Source organism: Lethenteron reissneri, chromosome 29, assembly GCF_015708825.2.
Source record: "Lethenteron reissneri isolate LAM-NWPU_2019-01 chromosome 29, ASM1570882v1, whole genome shotgun sequence".
NCBI lineage: Eukaryota > Metazoa > Chordata > Hyperoartia > Petromyzontiformes > Petromyzontidae > Lethenteron > Lethenteron reissneri.
Genome location: NC_083807.1, coordinates 13,764,932 through 13,783,218, shown reverse-complemented (window position 1 = coordinate 13,783,218; position 18,287 = coordinate 13,764,932). Strand labels below are relative to the sequence as shown.

Here is an 18,287-nt window from a genome sequence, read left to right as displayed (position 1 = left end):
AGGTCGTGGGTCGCTTCTGAAAAAAGAGCTATACAGTTCAGTGGACATTACCTGGTAAAATAAAAAAGTGTTTTTAGTTTCAAGTCTTTATTTACGGAAGGGTACTGCCAAGTTTTCGCAGTAGGGGGCACTATGTTGATATTTTTTAATTGAAAAATTTGCGGGTACATTTTCAGCATTGAGATACTTGGCCATTACTAGTTCGTTACATTGTACGATTTTTTTTATCTATGGGAGGAATCCAGAGAAACCTGTTGAAACTCGTGCAAAACAGGGTGAGATCATACACACTCCACGTAGACATTTGCCCGAGTTAGGAATCGATTAGCATGGTTAGCGACGTACGGGGCAAAAGAAGTTCCACGTACATACAGACAATGGTTGCTGCCTAAGCTTGTGTGTCATTATTGTTTGCACTTTTGTATTCCATTGTAAATATCTTGCAAACATTTCTTCCGAAAGTTTTCCAGCTGCAATTCTTAATTATTTTTTTTAGTTCTTCCACATTTCTTGACTTCGAGTGGTACATTTGTATTTTGATTACCTCTTTGACACTATTAATATCTGCTCGCGCCTTGGGTATCCTGTCAGGGCACATATCAGCACAAACAGTCGTCAAGCACGAGGCTCACTCAAAGGGTTGGTGACGACTAAAATGGGCAGTGTTGAGCCGACATCATCTTAAATCTACAAATGATCAGTGACAAAATCAAGAATGAAAAGTATTGAACTGTTTGCAATTCTGTCGCTGTCGCAACTGTTGCCCTATAGTACACTACGCTGTATATTTCCATGGCTACATGACAGAGCACGATGCTTACTTATCATTTTTTAAAGTGTCCTTAAAATATGCCATAATAATTCAGGCTCATTATATCCGATATATTTTGCATCACATCCCAGCCAATAATCTCCACACATTTTAGACTATAATTGACATTTATATTTGCAGGGTGATTCGTGTATAGATGCCCCACTATGGCTATGAGTTTCTGCTCTTAGAAATTGTAACCATGGAAGCAGTGATAGGAAAGTGATAATGAGGCAAATTGCTCCAAGTGACTGAGTGAACGTACGTTGGACTTCTTTCGCACCGTATGTAGCCCACCATGCGAATCGGAGGTGCGCAGGAGAAGGGCAACACACACAAAAAAGAAACGAGCTTTACACCTTTTGTCCCACCGCTAAACAAGGTCGCGCTACGGGGGCTGTCTCCCGCCACGCGCAGGTGCCCAAGGCCGAGTGGGGCTACCCGCTCGTGGGCAGGACCGAGATCCCCTGCCGCAGGATGCGAAGCGGCAGCTACATGAAGGCCATCGGCGACGAGGAGGGCTCCGACTCGGACGCGAGTCCCAGGCAGTCGCCACGCCGCCACTTTCAGGCGAGCTACCGCCGCCCGTCGAGCGATCGCCCGCCCGTCGGCCAGAGCCAGAGGTATCGGCAACTCTCGCCTGAGAGACTGAGAGAGAGCGAGCGTACCACGTCTGGGTCGTTTGAGAGAGCGCACGCATGCGGTTTTCTTTCGCCTCGGAAGATGTCGTACGTTTCGCCCGTGTCGCTTTTTTTCCACCGTATTGCGCCTCCGATTAGCAGAGTTGGCTACGTACGGAGAGTTGGCTACGTACGGTGTGAAAGTCGTACGTGTGTACGACCGGGCCACGCCGGGTGCCGTGCTGGGCCAGCTCCACGCATCACGGGAGGCGCCCGATTGTTTTTATTCTACTACGGGAGCCGAGCCACTAATGTCTCACGTCAAATAATCTAGCCAAAACCAGTTGGTGACACCGCGTTTGAGTTGTTGGCTGACTGACATCACACGCCTTACCTAGTAAAATACAAACAAAAATTTTTAGTTTTAGATAGTTTTACATTTTGCAATTGGTCACGATTAGCAATAAAACTATTCTTAGAGGGGCTCTCCAGAGCTCCCTCTAGTGGAGGCCCTTTGGTCAGCGGGAGTGTGAGCAAGCAGGGCTGCACCTTTACCTTTTAGCAAAAAAAATACATCCCATCAGTGAGATAGTTGCGATCGCGTGTCCGCATACATGACCGGCGAGCGACCAGTGCGAAGAGGCACTGGTATCCACGCATAGAAATCTGCGGTCGCTGTCTGCATTTCCCCAAGCGGGGCCACGCCATCAGACCATAATCCGCTCCAAACGTGGCATGGTTCAGGACCCATTCCCTGATCCAGACAGTTCTCTGCTTGAAGCATCCTCTATTATTTGTTCATTCATCGCGCACGGTCAGCGAAGGACCGTAGCGCCAAACGTGTGACCTCTTGCGATGGCGTTCGCATTTAAACTGCTTCTTGTTGCCATGCACCAGCGTAGCGAGCGATTTGTTTGATCCACGTATCACGGGGGGGGGGGGGGTGGACTATCGGGGGGGATGGTGACCACGGAGATGGCGCCATTCCCTCTGAGGGTCTCAAGTCCACTTCGAACGTCGACCACCGACTGAAGTGCGCAATTTTCTGGAGTTTGCGCATCAAGACGGACGACGTGTTCAAAAAGTGACAGCCGCATCACTCGAACTAAGCGCTCAATCGCTAGGAGACCGGCCGTAGATGCAACCGTGATATTGCTGAAGAAGTCGAACCATTCGGATGCCGTCTTATAAACCATAGCTGACACAGCACACATTATGGGACCCTCCTGACGGTCCTCTATTTTCAGCCTCCTCTCGCTAATTATCCTGACTCGCACCACTCCTTGCCGTAGTTTTGCACTCGATTGCATTAAACGCTGCTGCACAGCATTGCACTTTGGACGATTGCTTGGGATCAATGGGATACACCACAGCGCAATCCGATTGCACCCAAATCGATCCCACGGAAATCGCATCGCGTATCTAGGCTTCCAGAAGTATATTAAGCCATCCTGGGCCCGTTCTTGGTCCAACTTGGTGGGTCGCACACGTTGCGGCATGGATAGCGTGCAGGGAACATTTTAAATGTACGCGGGCCACGTCGGCGCCAAGTTGCGGTGACAATCACACCACTGCACAGCATCAAGTAAATGCCTCACGAACACATAGCACACTGATACATCCACATGAATAGAATGCCTTACTACCGCCGTGTTGACTTGAGGTGTGGACGTGTGACCTCTCTCTCTGTATTATCGTGTGAGTAACCAGGGGCGCGGTGGTGGCGAGATGTTAACTACCTCGCCTGGTATGGAGGAGGTCGTGGGTTCGATCCCGACCTTGATGCATATATATTTGGAGTTTACATGTTCTCCCTGTTGTCGTGTGGATTTTTCTCCGGGTCCTCCGGTTTTTCCCTCCACATTTATAATCAATAAGCATTCAGAGTATTTGGTTGCTATAAGGTTTCACATGATAAGCCACTTTGTTGAGCTATATAGCTCGGTGGGCCTTACCTGGTAAAATAAAAATAGCTTCATAGCAAATAGACATTCGTAGTTTTTGTTTGTGGTTATGGCGCTGGGGTTGAGAGCATGGGGACCAGGTTGAGAACTACCGCTGTCGATCGAGCTGAGCGTCGTTTTTCCTTGCCGCCGTCTCTCAACAGCTACCTGCGTGCGGTGAGCGAGGCCTCGCTGAACCGGAGTCTTGACAGCCTGGATCCCTCCAGCCTCCTCTCTTCACCCAAGCTGGCCCCACGCAGCAGAGGTTACGAAAGAAGCAGGCTGAGTCAGCCGTCGTACCACAGCCAAGTGAGCGCAGGCACCCAACGCAGCCAGAAACGTCAACCGCCGTCGTCGTCATTGTATTATTGTTATCATTACTAACCTGTCGTTCTCATTGGGACATTCGCAGAGATGAGCTGTTAAATGCCACAGGTTAATTACAACTGGGGGCTCGCCGTTTATCACGACCCAGAAAGGTGCACGCCAATTTACGGCAATGTTTTGGGGAATCATATAAAGCTTTTACGAGGCTTACAGTCTGGGGTTTTACAAGCAAGACTGCCTAATGTCGACTGTTTATCGTCTATGCTCATGTCAATTAACATATAGTCCAATTGCAGGGTTCAGGTTATTTTATAATGCACACAGAGAAGCATTAAGAAAGGTGTTTAAGTATCTCAAAGAGCCACCCATTTGGCGTGATGGTTGGTTCATCGATTTTAAAGGTGGTCTTCTCTTAATGAGGCCATTGATTAGTAAGCGTTTGAAATAATAATGAAAGCAGTTCAATACAAATCATCGCAAGACGTAGGCTGATAAGGATCTTATTTAATGAATAGCAGCAGTTTATCAGGGACACACCAAACTGCAATTGCAGTGAGGTGCAAACCATCAGGCTGATGACTGCCCCAATGCGACACGAGTATTCCCGCGGAACAAGTGGAATTACACTCATCTAGCACGGATGCCATGGAACGCCATGCAAAAGAGGAAGAATATCAGCGGTGATGTTATAAACGTAACTCCAATCTTAGTTGTTGTCACGTACCACACTCCACCAAGAAACCTGCCCAGCATGGAAGAGGAAACCTTCCGTGTATTTAGTTTGTTTCCCCCCCGCCCGCTCGCACCTCCGATTAGCGCGGTTGGCTACGTACGGTGCGAAAGAAGTTCAACGTGCACACGTACAAAATACCCTCTCTAGTGGAGGCCCTTTCATCAACACTGACGTGAACAAGTAATCGCGACCTTCACGTTTTACACTAGGCAACAGAAGACCTTTAGATTAATACGTCGGCTTTCGCGACCAATATTATCCATCGAGGTTTTTTGGATTAGATTGCTTGAATATAAATCTGTCGTTAAACCCGTCACCACCCAACAGAGTTGGTAAGGTTACAATTTAAGTACGTTTCGCTGGCAATTGCAACCAGCCTCATCAGGCGACAGCCAGAGTTATGGAGAAATCTTCCTTACCAATTGGTTGTATCGGGTCGTGGCAGGTTTAACGACGCATTTATATTCACGCAATCTATTTTTAAAACACTCTATTACAGACCTTTAAATGTTTTGGGGAGTGACCATTTAAGTACAGAAGTGTCACACAACAGCAGCAGCAGCAGCTGTGAGGCAAGAGCAGCCTCTCGCAAGGACGTGGTGTCACGCGCTCGCTTCGGGACTGAGAAAAGTTAATAAATACAGTCATACCTTTGCCTAACGCTGTTTTATCAGAACACGTGTTTCGGCTATACGCGATTTACTCAACATGTGTTTTCTGGAACCTGGGGTTGACGTTTTGGCTATACACTGGTTACTTGAGGTCTGTTCTCTGGAACAAGGGGGGTGAAGTTTCGGCTGGACGTGGTTTGACGCTGCCAAGATTCTCATCTCGGCGGCAACAAGTCGTGCGCCGTACGCCTGCACGGTTCCAGTAGACGCAGCGCATGGATATCTCATCACTATTGTCCCTCCCCGACACTCTCACGTGGCCTCGCTCCACGCGTCACCAGCCCCATCTAACCCCCCCCACCATTCATCGTTACTGAAATAGATGTTTTCTGTTTCACTTGAATATATTTTTTTAGTGTGTGTGATACCAACCGGGGGAAAAAATAAAAGTTAAACAAAGATGGAGCGGTGATCATTTCGGACCCAGGAACCCAACCCGATTTTTCACATAAGCTCTAATATTTGTCGAACATGGTTTTGTCCAAACATGGCATTTTCCAGGAACGTAACCCCCATCTCTGGCACGTGTCGTGATGGGTACTGCAAGATTCGACCATGTCCATCCAGTGCTCGGCAAACTGCGTTGGCTTCCAGTTGCCGAGCAAATAGAGTGAGGGGAAAAAGTATGTGATCCCCTACTGATTTTGTACGTTTGCCTACTGACAAAGAAATGATCAGTCTATAATTTTTATGGTAGGTTTATTTGAACAGTGAGAGACAGAATAACAACAACAAAATCCAGAAAAACGCATGTCAAAAATGTTATAAATTGATTTGCATTTTAATGAGGGAAATAAGTATTTGACCCCCTCTCAATCAAAAAGATTTCTGGCTCCAGGTGTCTTTTATACAGGTAACGAGCTGAGATTAGAAGCACACTCTTAAAGGGAGTGCTCCTAATCTCAGCTTGTTACCTGTATAAAAGACACCTGTTCACAGAAGAAATCAATCAATCAGATTCATAACTCTCCACCATGGCCAAGACCAAAGAGCTCTCCAAGGATGTCAGGGGCAAAATTGTAGACTTACACAAGGCTGGAATGGGCTACAAGACCATCGCCAAGCAGCTTGGTGAGAAGGTGACGACAGTTGGTGCGATTATTCGCAAATGGAAGAAACACAAAAGAACTGTCGATCTCCCTCGGCCTGGGGCTCCATGCAAGATCTCACCTCGTGGAGTTGCAATGATCATGAGAACGGTGAGGAATCGGCCCAGAACTACACGGGAGGATCTTGTCAATGATCTCAAGGCAGCTGGGACCAGTCACCAAGAAAACAGTTGGTAACACACTACGCCGTGAAGGACTGAAATCCTGAAGCGCCCGCAAGGTCCCCCCTGCTCAAGAAAGCACATATACATGCCTGTCTGAAGTTTGCCAATGAACATCTGAATGATTCAGAGGACAACTGGGTGAAAGTGTTGTGGTCAGATGAGACCAAAATGGAGCTCTTTGGCATCAACTCAACTCGCCGTGTTTGGAGGATGAGGAATGCTGCCTATGACCCCAAGAACACCATCCCCACCGTCAAACATGGAGGTGGAAACATTATGCTTTGGGGGTGTTTTTCTGCTAAGGAGACAGGACAACTTCACCGCATAAAATGGACGATGGACGGGGCCATGTACCGTCAAATTTTGGGCGAGAACCTCCTTCCCTCAGCCAGGGCATTGAAAATGGGTCGTGGATGGGTATTCCAGAATGACAATGACCCAAAACACACGGCCTAGGCAACAAAGGAGTGGCTCAAAAAGAAGCACATTAAGGTCCTGGAGTGGCCTAGCCAGTCTCCAGACCTTAATCCCATAGAAAACTGTGGAGGGAGCTGAAGGTTCAAGTTGCCAAACGTCAGCCTCGAAACCTTAATGACTTGGAGAAGATCTGCAAAGAGGAGTGGGGAAAAATCCCTCCTGAGATGTGTGCAAACCTGGTGGCCAACTACAAGAAACGTCTGACCTCTGTGATTGCCAACAAGGGTTTTGCCACAAAGTACTAAGTCACGTTTTGCAGAGGGGTCAAATACTTATTTCCCTCATTAAAATGCAAATCAATTTATAACATTTTTGACATGCGTTTTTTCTGGATTTTGTTGTTGTTATTCTGTCCCTCACTGTTCAAATAAACCTACCATTAAAATTATAGACTGATCATTTCTTTGTCAGTGGACAAAACTACAAAATCAGCAGGGGATCAAATACTTTTTTCCCTCACTGTACATCATGAGGTCGCACTCATTACACGCAAAGTGCTTGCCACAAATGAATCCCAACACCTCGCTGATCTCGTCAAGGGACATAAACCATCAAACTAACTCCGGCTATCCTCACAGCGAATAGCTCTCAAATAAAGAAGGTCACCGCATTGCGCGCTTTCAGATGCGCTTCTGGAAATCTCTTCCTCTTCCAATATTAGGAAGCTACTGGAGCTATGCACTTTTAAACCGAGATTGAAATCTCATTTCTTTCAAACTGATTTTTGTGTTTATCTTGTTGCCCTTCCCCCGCACGTTCGATTAGTGTGGTAGGCTACGTACAGTTCGAAAGAAGTTCAACAGACAAACATACATACTTTGGGCGAGGTATTACCGAGTTTGAGGGTCACGCGCAAATAGGACTTATGGTGCAATGTCACGATGCTGGCATCTGACACGCCGCATGGCAACCAGGTCCGACGGCACCTCTCCGTCTCGTTCTTGCACGCGCTGCTGGTAGAAAACTGCTCCGTCGCGCGTGTCACAACGAGTGCTCACGTCACGGAGCCCCCGTGCCCTGCCATTTCCATGTCCATGTGCAGCAACTCAGCGTTTTTCCCACTTCACTGTTTGGCGTTTCATTTGGGATTTCAAAAGTTACGAGCTACAACGCTTCGCGCACGGGAGAACATCCTGTTGTCTGACAAGCAGGCAATACATTGAATGTACATGGGTTGAGGAAAAGTCTGGCTTTCTGGGCTTGTGCATTTTCACACTGAAATGGCATTACAGCCTTTCATGTTCCTTTTATACGTGATTTTTTTTTACTTTAATTCCCACATGGCACTGGGTAATTTAATCTTCTGAACGCTTGTAACTGCGAGCGGGAGTCTAATTATATGGCACGTATATAACTCACAGCTCAAGAATGGCATTTGCAGGGACTCTAGCAAGGTTGTTAAAATGTGTTGCTTGCTCATCTTGACAGCATATCAACTGCAAATTACATCCGGAGTTTGATGCTATTTAAAGCACCAGCAGTGTCTGCTCACCATGCACAGGCATTGCAATTATAAAACAAAATTAGTCTGTGTTGATTCATCCAGGAAGGTGGCTTTTTTCGTCAAGCTTACTCATCTTTTTTATTTGCATCTTCAGTCCCATGCGATAAGAACCTAGCTGCTATGGTGCAGCCAAAGCGCACTTCCAAGACACAAAGGATTGGTTCTTTCAAAATATATTCGCCTCCTCTAAAAATTATTCGTCCAAATATTTGGGGCTTACAATCAAAATCTGTAATTAAAAACAACAACAACAAAACTGAGTTGTTGCGATTGCCAGATGTCTCTGGGATCAAAGCACTGAGCCAGCAACTGCTGTGTTTGAATCCAGCTTTAAGCCACCCGTGATTTCATTGGGTTCTCATATTTAGTGAATTGGGGGTCTCAACCCGATCGCCAAATAACTACACAAAACACAACAAACATTTATTTGCACTTAATTTTGCTCAATTTCAGCTCTGAACGTGGAACACATTGGTTCGACTACCGTGTCACAAACACATTCCCCTCTGTAGCAGGAAATGTGGCAAAGTGCATTTCCCTCTTGTGTATGGATATGAAGTCATTTTAAAGGATTCCTAAATAGTTATTTCAAAATGTGCTTCCGTGAGTCACTCTAACATGGCATTGCACTTCACAGAGGATGGATACTTCATCTCATACATGACACTCATAGCAAAATCTATTTTAAAAGCCGGGCGTTCAGTGTGTCCGTTTGTCCATCAACTTTCAGAAGGCTCGAATCAAAAAGTTATAAAAAGTGGGGGTCAAATTTTGATCCAGCAGCTTTGCAACAATTGCCAACCTCCCCCAAAAAAAATGTTCACTCCCCCCCCCCCAACATTTATTTTGTAGGCATATATACATACACACCCTACATACAATAGAGTCAGTAGTATCTGGACACATTTGGGGGGGGGGGGTAAATGTAAACACTTTCTTTTTATCGCTCATTAAGAGTTCGTAAGCATGGACATTTTCGTGGTCATGACTAGTTTTAAAGCCAGCTGGGATGGAGCAGGTGGACACGATTTAAACAGATGCAACAAATGGAGCCAAAATTAAGCAAGAAATACTTCTGCATCACGATTGGGATTTTCAGTATGCAGGACACTGGCTTATTGTGGGGGAGCATTGACCACCCAGGCCCTCCTGTCACTGTTGGTTTGGCCATTACTGACAATCCACTTAATCCAATTACGACTGGTTCCATGAATAATGCCTCTGATATTTCTAACACTAGAATTTCCGCGGCCTATGGCCACATTCAGTATGTGGCCTGGGGGCCTTTTCCCGTGTTGCCTCCAAGCTGTGAAATTCACTTCCATCGAATATTGGATATGTTGAGTCCCTCGGTTTATTTAAATCCCGCCTTAAGAAATGTTTTTACTTAAAGGCCCTTTCGTCTGATTAATTTGGCTATATGTTTTGGGAGTGTGGGGAGGTATTTGTACCTGTGGTTAAATCATGAGCCTTGCGTGCTTATATTAGATTTTATAATTGTGTCAGTTATTTACCTGCTTGCTTTTAGCCCTCTGGGTGAAACGCGCTTTATAAGTGTAAATGATTATTATTATAGCTCCCGCGGAGGGCTTCCCCGCGCTTCGCTCCACTGATGTCTTCTTATTCCCCCCCCCCCCCCATGTGTGCAGATACTACCGACTCTGTTGTTGTAAAAAAAAAATCTGGTAGGGGGGTCAACAATTTTTGGGAACCCATTGGATCAACTTTTTACCCCCACTTTCTAAAACTTTTTGAATCAGGCCTTCTGAAAGGCTCTTGTAATTTAGTTGACGAACAAATGGACAACAGAATGACAGGTTTTTATAATAGATTACTCTCCATAACTTGTATCGCCTCATACAAATGTTTACACGTATGCATTTCTTCGAGGCGTACATGAATCGAATGTCCATAATCGGCAAGTGCATCCAGATGTTCACATGGTAGTTCTCGCCCAATGCGGCAATGCGAGAGCACACACCAGCCTGAGAAGCTCAGAGGCCATTTCACCATTTGCGCGGACGATGCTAGGTACGATACCCTTACACATTTTCATATGTCCAGCCCTCTTTAAAGACAGCTTGTGTGGGCAACATTTTAAACACGATGCTTGTGAACAGAATGCCATTTGAAATGGAACAATTATTTAAATGACGCCCGTGACTTATACTGTGAAGGGAAGCTGGTCCTGGTTCCATGTTGGGGCAAGTGCATAGAAGTTGGTGGAAGTTATGTTGCAAAATGACGAGTGTCAATTGCATTCCCATTTATGAAAGCTTAAGATTTGTGTATCATTGCAACAACATGTTATTGATAAATATAAATAGCAGGCATCAATTGCATGGAATTGTGTGACTCAAACCTGATAATTGCCCAGTTTAGCAATTCACCATGAAAGTCTTCTAATTTTTATTTCCATAGTATTCCCACGACACCTCTGCCAATTACAACGTGATACTCAAAGTTGTAAGTCATTATCTCAAATCCCCATGGCTTTCTAGTCGACTCAAGTCAGTTGACTACAAATGCATCACCATCTCACAATTCTACACAACGCAAGCTGAAATAAATGCACGGAACTTTCTTTTTCTGCACATCTTGAAAGCTCTTTCCGATGCAGCATCTGACGTTTAATTACGTGCGTGATCATTGCACAGGAACACTTGACTTGAACAAGTGCTCTGTAAGCAGATAACTATTTTAAACCTCGATTGAAAATTCATTTCTTTAGAACTGCTTTTTTGTGTTTAGTTTGTTGTCCTTCCCCTGCACCTCCTTGGCTATGTACGGCACAAAATAAAGTCGACAACAACATACATTCACCCCTCCAGAGAATTGATGCATTGTCACGATAGAGATTACATTTTTGATGTTAAATCGATTCTTTGTTTGTCACATTTTTTTACCATATAGTTAGAATCGTTTGTCCTTTTTTGTGCGAATTTGTCCAATTTTGTTTGCACCCTTTGCCTAAATGTAAATGTTGCATGCTATTTAGATGTAATGTGAACCAGGTAGGATGGGAGTGCAGTGGTTTAGTGCAATTAACTATGAACCGGAGTTTGATTCCCCGCCACAGCTGACGCAAGTGGTGAGTCCGATCTGAACTGGTCCTGGAAAACCCCCCACCCTCAATTATTTTACTGACCAGCACGAACCAGCGAGTTCAAGTGTGGCCAAACAACCCAAGTGACCAGCACAGATTATTCTTATCACAATAATTAGTACCATGAATCATCTATAATCAATTTTCACATGCATAATTCAATGCATGTCTTGTGAGAATGAATTTTTTTTTTAATCAATACATTGGTGCACTGTTACGTGCACTACTGCTCTGCTCTGTTGAAGGTGAGCAATTTCAATATTTTCAAGCTCAGCTCCAGGTCAGCCACATGTTAGCTGAGGTGCAAGAAACCATGAATTTCTTGGTGTGCATCAGGCTGCTGTCATCTTCTTGTGAGCTATGCACAGCTGATTTTAAAAGGAAAACCTGCGTTCCTTCTTGCGGGATGTCACTTGCATAACGGTTGCTTAACTTTGCCATGCATCGACGGGCAACTGCAAAGGGGAGCGCTTGCATATCAGTGTCAATAAGTGAATGGAAAGGCCCGCGACAGTGTATTTCCCATGTGTCTGCTAACTGCACACTATGAATTTCACTGGAAAAAACTCAGCCTCAGAGGTGCTCCTGCTGCCATTTGTACACCCCCCTCCATCCCCAGACAATGTCAGAGATGTTGAATTTCAGGAGGGTCCTACCAAGTTTTCACAGTAGGGGGCGATGTTGCTGTGCCTAACCCTAATTGAGTAATTTTCAGGTAGTTTTTCATCAATGGAATATTTGGCCAATTCCAATTATATTGTATGGGGGGGGGGGGGTTATCTATGAGGGGAAAAAACCAGAGGAGCTGGAGGAAACCCATGCAGAGCAGGGGGAGAACATACAAATTCCACACAGGCACCCGAGTTGGGAATTGAACTCGGGGCTTTCTTGCTGTAAAGCACAAGTGTGAGTACTGCGCCACCCTGCGCCACCCTGCGCCACCCTGCGCCACCCTGCGCCACCCTGCGCCACCCTGCGCCACCCTGCGCCACCCTGCGCCACCCTGCGCCACCCTGCGCCACCCTGCGCCACCCTTCCATAGGAATCATTTCAAACACATTCCTGCGGAGGGAGCTGGTAGGAACGTTGGGTTGCTCGGTCAATGGCCAGGGTCAACGGCGGCGTGGTGTATTCCGCAAATATGCCCGACTGTGAGGGCGGGCACAAGCCGGCGTGAGTAGGTTAAACTTTGAGTTTTATAAGGGCACCGCGGGGTGACCAGCCCCTCCCCACCCAGCCCCACCCCTCCCACCCCCCACCCAGCCCCTCCCCACCCTCCCCTCCCCACCCAGCCCCACCCAGCCCCTTCCTGCACGACGGACACAATAATCCCCTGTGGGCTGGTGTAACCAGGAGGTTCCTACCAGTATTAATTTATCGTTAGCTTCTTCTGTTTCATGTGGACACGTATCGCCCTTTCCTCATTCCATTGCTGGATGAGAGCCTGTCCACACCATGCAGGCTATCAGTGTTATTTGACCATACTTCACCATGCCGGTTCAGTGTGGCATGTACAAAGGTGGGAAACATCGACAAAGGAGCATAGGCGTACAGTATAACAATGGATTTTAGTTTCACTGCCCTCCGTTGTCCGCTGTATATCCCAGACAGCCCTACGGCAAGCTAAATCAGGGCTCGGAACCTGCTTAGCTTCCGAGATGAGGTGAGATGGGACAACATTTATTTGTAATTTTTTTGTTCATTCGCCTGCTTTCACGAGGCCAACTTTGACGATCGGCATGAAGAGCGGTGGAGCCCGAAATCGATTTCCCCCACGCAAATCAATCGTTGTTCAACTTTGAATGAGACACGCGCGCGCGAGACCACCTCCACCACCACCAGGTACGGGCAGCTGCCCTCATCCGGAACGGTCATCCCATCTCTGGCACGTTGCACAATGGCCGCGTTCAGGATACTGCGTGACTATAGAGGGCGGGCGGTGTACGTCCAGTGACAGCAGGCATCATACCTCAAACCCATCGCCGATGTGGGGGACTTTACTCTGAATGCCTGCAGTGTTTTGCTATTTTAGACAACTTAGCCCTCGGGATGACATTCTCTCCGCTGCAGACCCCATTTTGTGCCCCAACCTCTATTTTACTGTAAAACCTCTGAACTCAACCACGTGCCCATTTCTGTCTCCCCAACCTCGTTCATTTCCCAAACCGGTCACAATAGTTTTGTTTCTTCCTGCAATCCAACAACAAAAATACAACACTAAGAGAGGAGCAAGCGTTGCCTGTTTGGTACGACATTATTTATCTATCCGGGAAATCCTAGTTTTCATGCGGATCAAGCTTTGGGATGTTTAGACAATTCCTTATTGCATAGAGGCAACCCACATATGTGAATGTTCTTCATTCAAAGGCCATGAAAATAGACTACCAGAAATGGGCTTGTATTTGTCTCCTAAAAGCAGCACCTGTTTTCGCTCCAAGTGAGAGTCTTGTGAGAAGGCATCTTGAGACGCGACTGCATTCAGACGTTATATTTGAGCCGGTGGTTATCACAAGCATGTGTGCAGAGTGTGTGCAAGAATGGCCGATGCCGTCTTGACTCTTGACATGCCAAGCATGCAAGGATTCTTGTTATTCTTTAACTGTTAAAGACATCTTCCTGCATATACATCATCCTGCATTGCACATACACATTGTATTGTATAGTGATACTGTACTCTCTCTTGGTATGGATGGATGTTAAACTTGTTTTGGACCGTACATAGCCAACTGTGCTAATCGGAAGTGTGGGAGTATGTGATCCATCACATCAAGGCATCTGAAGCTCAGGAGTTACTCTCAGCTCACTGTGCATGTGATCTAAGCGGAAAGGTGTAACGTTCAAAACGCTGGTCATGCTTGTCACAGGCGAACTCACAGGAATCAAACGCAACAACCACGTAAGATGATGAAAGATTACCGACTCCTGATGCAAGAGAGGTCATCGTCCTTGGGGACGGGCTGCATGATGATGACGTCAAGGCAAAAACATTGTCAGTACAAATGAATGTTAATTCCCTTTACCTAAAAAAGTCTTACTGATTCTTAAACCTTTCTTTTATTTATTTCAGGAGGACCCCGTATTAGGATGTCGGTCAATTCCACGAGTATATTACGAGTGGCAGCAAATTCCCTACGTGCAAAAATGTGCGTGTTTTGGACAGATGGGAGGAAACTAAGTGCCTGAATAAAACTCATGCATTTGAATGGATAACGCTAAAAGTTTCACACAGATGGATTCAATTCAGACCCAAACTGTTGACTCGGTCCATGGGTCCCATTGCTCTACTGTCATCTCCTAGCCACCTTGCAGCCCCTTCCGCCTACAGCACCTCCTCGTTATGCATTCATTGTTCGTCTCCCATCCGAGTACGAACCTCACTCAACCCTGCTTGGCTTCGGAGATCTGACGAGGTTGGGCACATTCACTGTTATTTGGTTACGCGCATTGCAATAGAATACGATGGATTTGCTCGTGTGGTCATTTTCATGAGAAGTTTGTTTAAGGCTATTCACGTTCATAGTGAAATATGCGGCAGTATCTACATAAAGACAAATGAACAAAGGGATCAACATCCATTGAAAAAAAACATGCAATCCAATACTATGATATGCATAAAGATAAAAACCAATCCATAAAAAAAAACTCACATCTGTTATCGTATTGATGAGAAATGAATGTTAGTACATGGGCTGTGTGGACTGAGCTGCCCAACACGACTTTGAACTTTGTCCATGAGCAGGAAGTAGCCTAGCAAGCGTGCTGTGCTGGAGAGGTTGGCCATGACTTGTTCTTATTTGTTTTCTAACGAAGTCTCATAGTCATTCTGGATAGCCTCGGACACACCGCCGAGGTATGTATCTACAAGATAATTGCTGTCACCTTTTTTGTTGAAATATAAATATCTGCCTTTTGTGTGGAGTGGTGGAAGAGCGGTTCACAAGATGAACGCAGTGACCTGGTTCTGATGCCTGGCCACAGTTAACGCCCGCGGCGAGTGAGATCTGAAAAGGCTGTGGGTCCCCTCCTGTTTCAAAAAGCCTCACTGACCAGCATGGCGAAGTACGGTCAAACAACCCCATGACGTACACAGTATAGGGAGTCCTTGATCCAACAGTGGATTGACAAAGGGCTGTAAATGAACGCTATTGAGTTCTTCCTATCTTCCTTTAACATATGTTAAAGGGAGATTAGCGCGGTTGGCTACGTATGGTGCGAAAGAAGTTCAACATGCATAAACCATCATGCGAACTCCAGTCATCCTCGCAGCGTGCTTTTGGCAGGCAATCGAACAAAGACGGTCACTGCATCGCGTGCGTTCAGATGCTCTTCTGCGGCCGTCTGGAACGCTCTCCCTTCCAATATTAGAATTGACAAATAATGTCTTTACAACTGCTTTTTGTGTTTAGTTTGTTGTCCTTTCCACCTGCACCCACGATTAGCGCGGTTGGCTATGTACGGCACGAATGAAGCCCAACGCACCGTTACGTACATTATCTCACCCCCACCCCCTGCTCCCTGTTGCCCGGCAGGACATGAACGGACAGTACGGCTCCCTGCGCGACTCTGCGTACGAGTCGCAGGCGGTGGAGGCGCTGGACCTGCCGGGCTGCTTCCGCACGCGCAGCCACAGCTACCTGCGCGCGATCCAGGCGGGCTTCGTGCAGGAGGGCGACTGCCTGCTGCTCTCGCGTCCCTCCGCCTCCTCCTGCACGCCCCCCGTGCCGGCACCGCGCAGCGGCGTCCCGCGGCCCAGCACGCGTGAGTGTCCGCGGTGGGAGGGGCAGGAGGGGGGGGGGCTTTCGTGTCGAGCGGTGGAGAGGGGAGGGGAAGCCAAAACGGACGTGGTTTTTTAAATGGCCCGAACGTGGAGGCTGTAAATGGGTGACATGGAGATGCCATGTGGCTGGCTGGCTTATAAGCGCTTGCGGATTTTGGTGAGGTCACAGGAGCTACATTTGAGCTGGAGCAGGACCCAGTGACTTGTTGTTGTAACGTTCTGAGCCACCCCGACTGGACATCAGTGACAAAGTGCTGTATAGCTTATCGGATTCCTCCAGTATAAATAAATATACTGATTCTGGTTTGCATGGCCCCTGGTGCAAGAAATGAAATGGACCCTCCTTTATCACAGCCCAATTTATGTCCTCTTCATAGCCCGGTGATTGGATACCTTTTGGCCTGTGGGCCCCCATACAGTTACATTGCCTACTCACTCAATAGCTACGCCACTGAAGAAATCCCAGACATGGGTGCTGTGGGCGTCCCTGCGTGATCTTGAATCATCATCCAGAAGAAAAATTAAATTGCTGGGTCTCGAGGGCCCTTTGATGACACGGGATATCCTTTATTGAGTATGACCGAAAAGCCGAGAGAAAAGCCACACAACATATACGTGTTTTTTGTTCGTTGGATATATTTCAAACCTCCGCTTGATTATACAGAGTCTGTTTTCTGTGAGGTTCCTCAATTAAAAACTATGGAGTAGTCAAAGAATAACAAAACCCCCGAAATAACAAAGATCACTTATAGATGCATATGCTACGTCTCTCTGGCTATTCGACACCCTTGAAATGTACGTGGAAGAGTAGGCCAATATCATAAATAGCTCTCTCGAGGCTATCTAGAACTCCCCATAGCAGAGGTCCTTCTGCCAACAGTGGCACGGGTAATTTGAAGGGCTGCACTTTTATCCCACTGTAATGATTTTTTTTTAAATCAGGCTCAGGTGCTCGCTCCTTTGTAGTGCCCTGGTGATGTCAAAGCCTTGAAGCATTCTTTAAATGTATGGGAATGACATCATAGTGACTCATTACAGCGATGTTTACGCCTCACCGTGACGTAAGTATATATGTTTCAATTAAATAAGCTTCAGTCTCAAGCTGTACTAAACCATGCCTGTTTACATGTTAGTAGAGTTGTTTGAGTAATTTTAATTGTTGCACGGATTATCCCATTTAGCCAATTGCCCGGCTGTTTCACAAGGTGCGATTCGTGTTACTTGAGCACAGAAATGAAAAAAACGAAGACAAAAACATTAACATCGTAAAGAACGAGTACCGGGACCTTAAGGATATTTAATGATCATACACGAAAACACGCGTGAATAAAAAAAAAACTGTGCAAATATAAAATGAGAGCAAGAGGCGGCAGAAAAAATTCGGTACATGTGCAGTGACATCAGGGATGTCACTGCATACTGCCGGCCTGGGAGGGTCGTGCCGTTCGATGTTCTTACATCGTGGACAGCACCGCGTGGGTGGCTGTGTGACACAGCCCTAGTGGGGACAGCACCGTGTGTGTGGCTGTGTGACACAGCCCTAGCGGGGACAGCACCGCGTGGGTGGCTGTGTGTGACACAGCCATAGTGGGGACAGCACCGCGTGGGTGGCTGTGTGTGATACAGCCCTAGCGGGGACAGCACCGTGTGGGTGGCTGTGTGTGATACAGCCCTAGCGGGGACAGCACCGTGTGGGTGGCTGTGTGTGATACAGCCCTAGCGGGGACAGCACCGCGTGGGTGGCTGTGTGTGATACAGCCCTAGCAGGGACAGCACCGCGTGGGTGGCTGTGTGTGATACAGCCCTAGCGGGGACAGCACCGTGTGGGTGGCTGTGTGTGATACAGCCCTAGCGGGGACAGCACCGTGTGGGTGGCTGTGTGTGACACAGCCCTAGAGTGGACAGCACCGTGTATGTGGCTGTGTGTGACACAGCCCTAGAGTGGACAGCACCGCGTGGGTGGCTGTGTGTGATACAGCCCTAGCGGGGACAGCACCGCGTGGGTGGCTGTGTGTGACACAGCCCTAGAGTGGACAGCACCGTGT

The 18,287-nt window shown here is 47.0% G+C and overlaps 1 protein-coding gene across 1 annotated transcript in view; it reads left to right on the top strand.

The window, feature by feature from the left end:
• The window catches only part of LOC133349280 (disks large-associated protein 2-like), a 160,959-nt gene that overhangs the window by 80,566 nt on the left and 62,106 nt on the right, over window positions 1–18,287 (top strand). Inside the window, exons 4-6 of the mRNA XM_061562650.1 lie at window positions 1,229–1,434; window positions 3,539–3,683; window positions 15,995–16,223. Of these exons, the coding sequence (XP_061418634.1) occupies window positions 1,229–1,434; window positions 3,539–3,683; window positions 15,995–16,223 (580 nt within the window). The remainder of the gene's footprint in view (window positions 1–1,228; window positions 1,435–3,538; window positions 3,684–15,994; window positions 16,224–18,287) is intronic.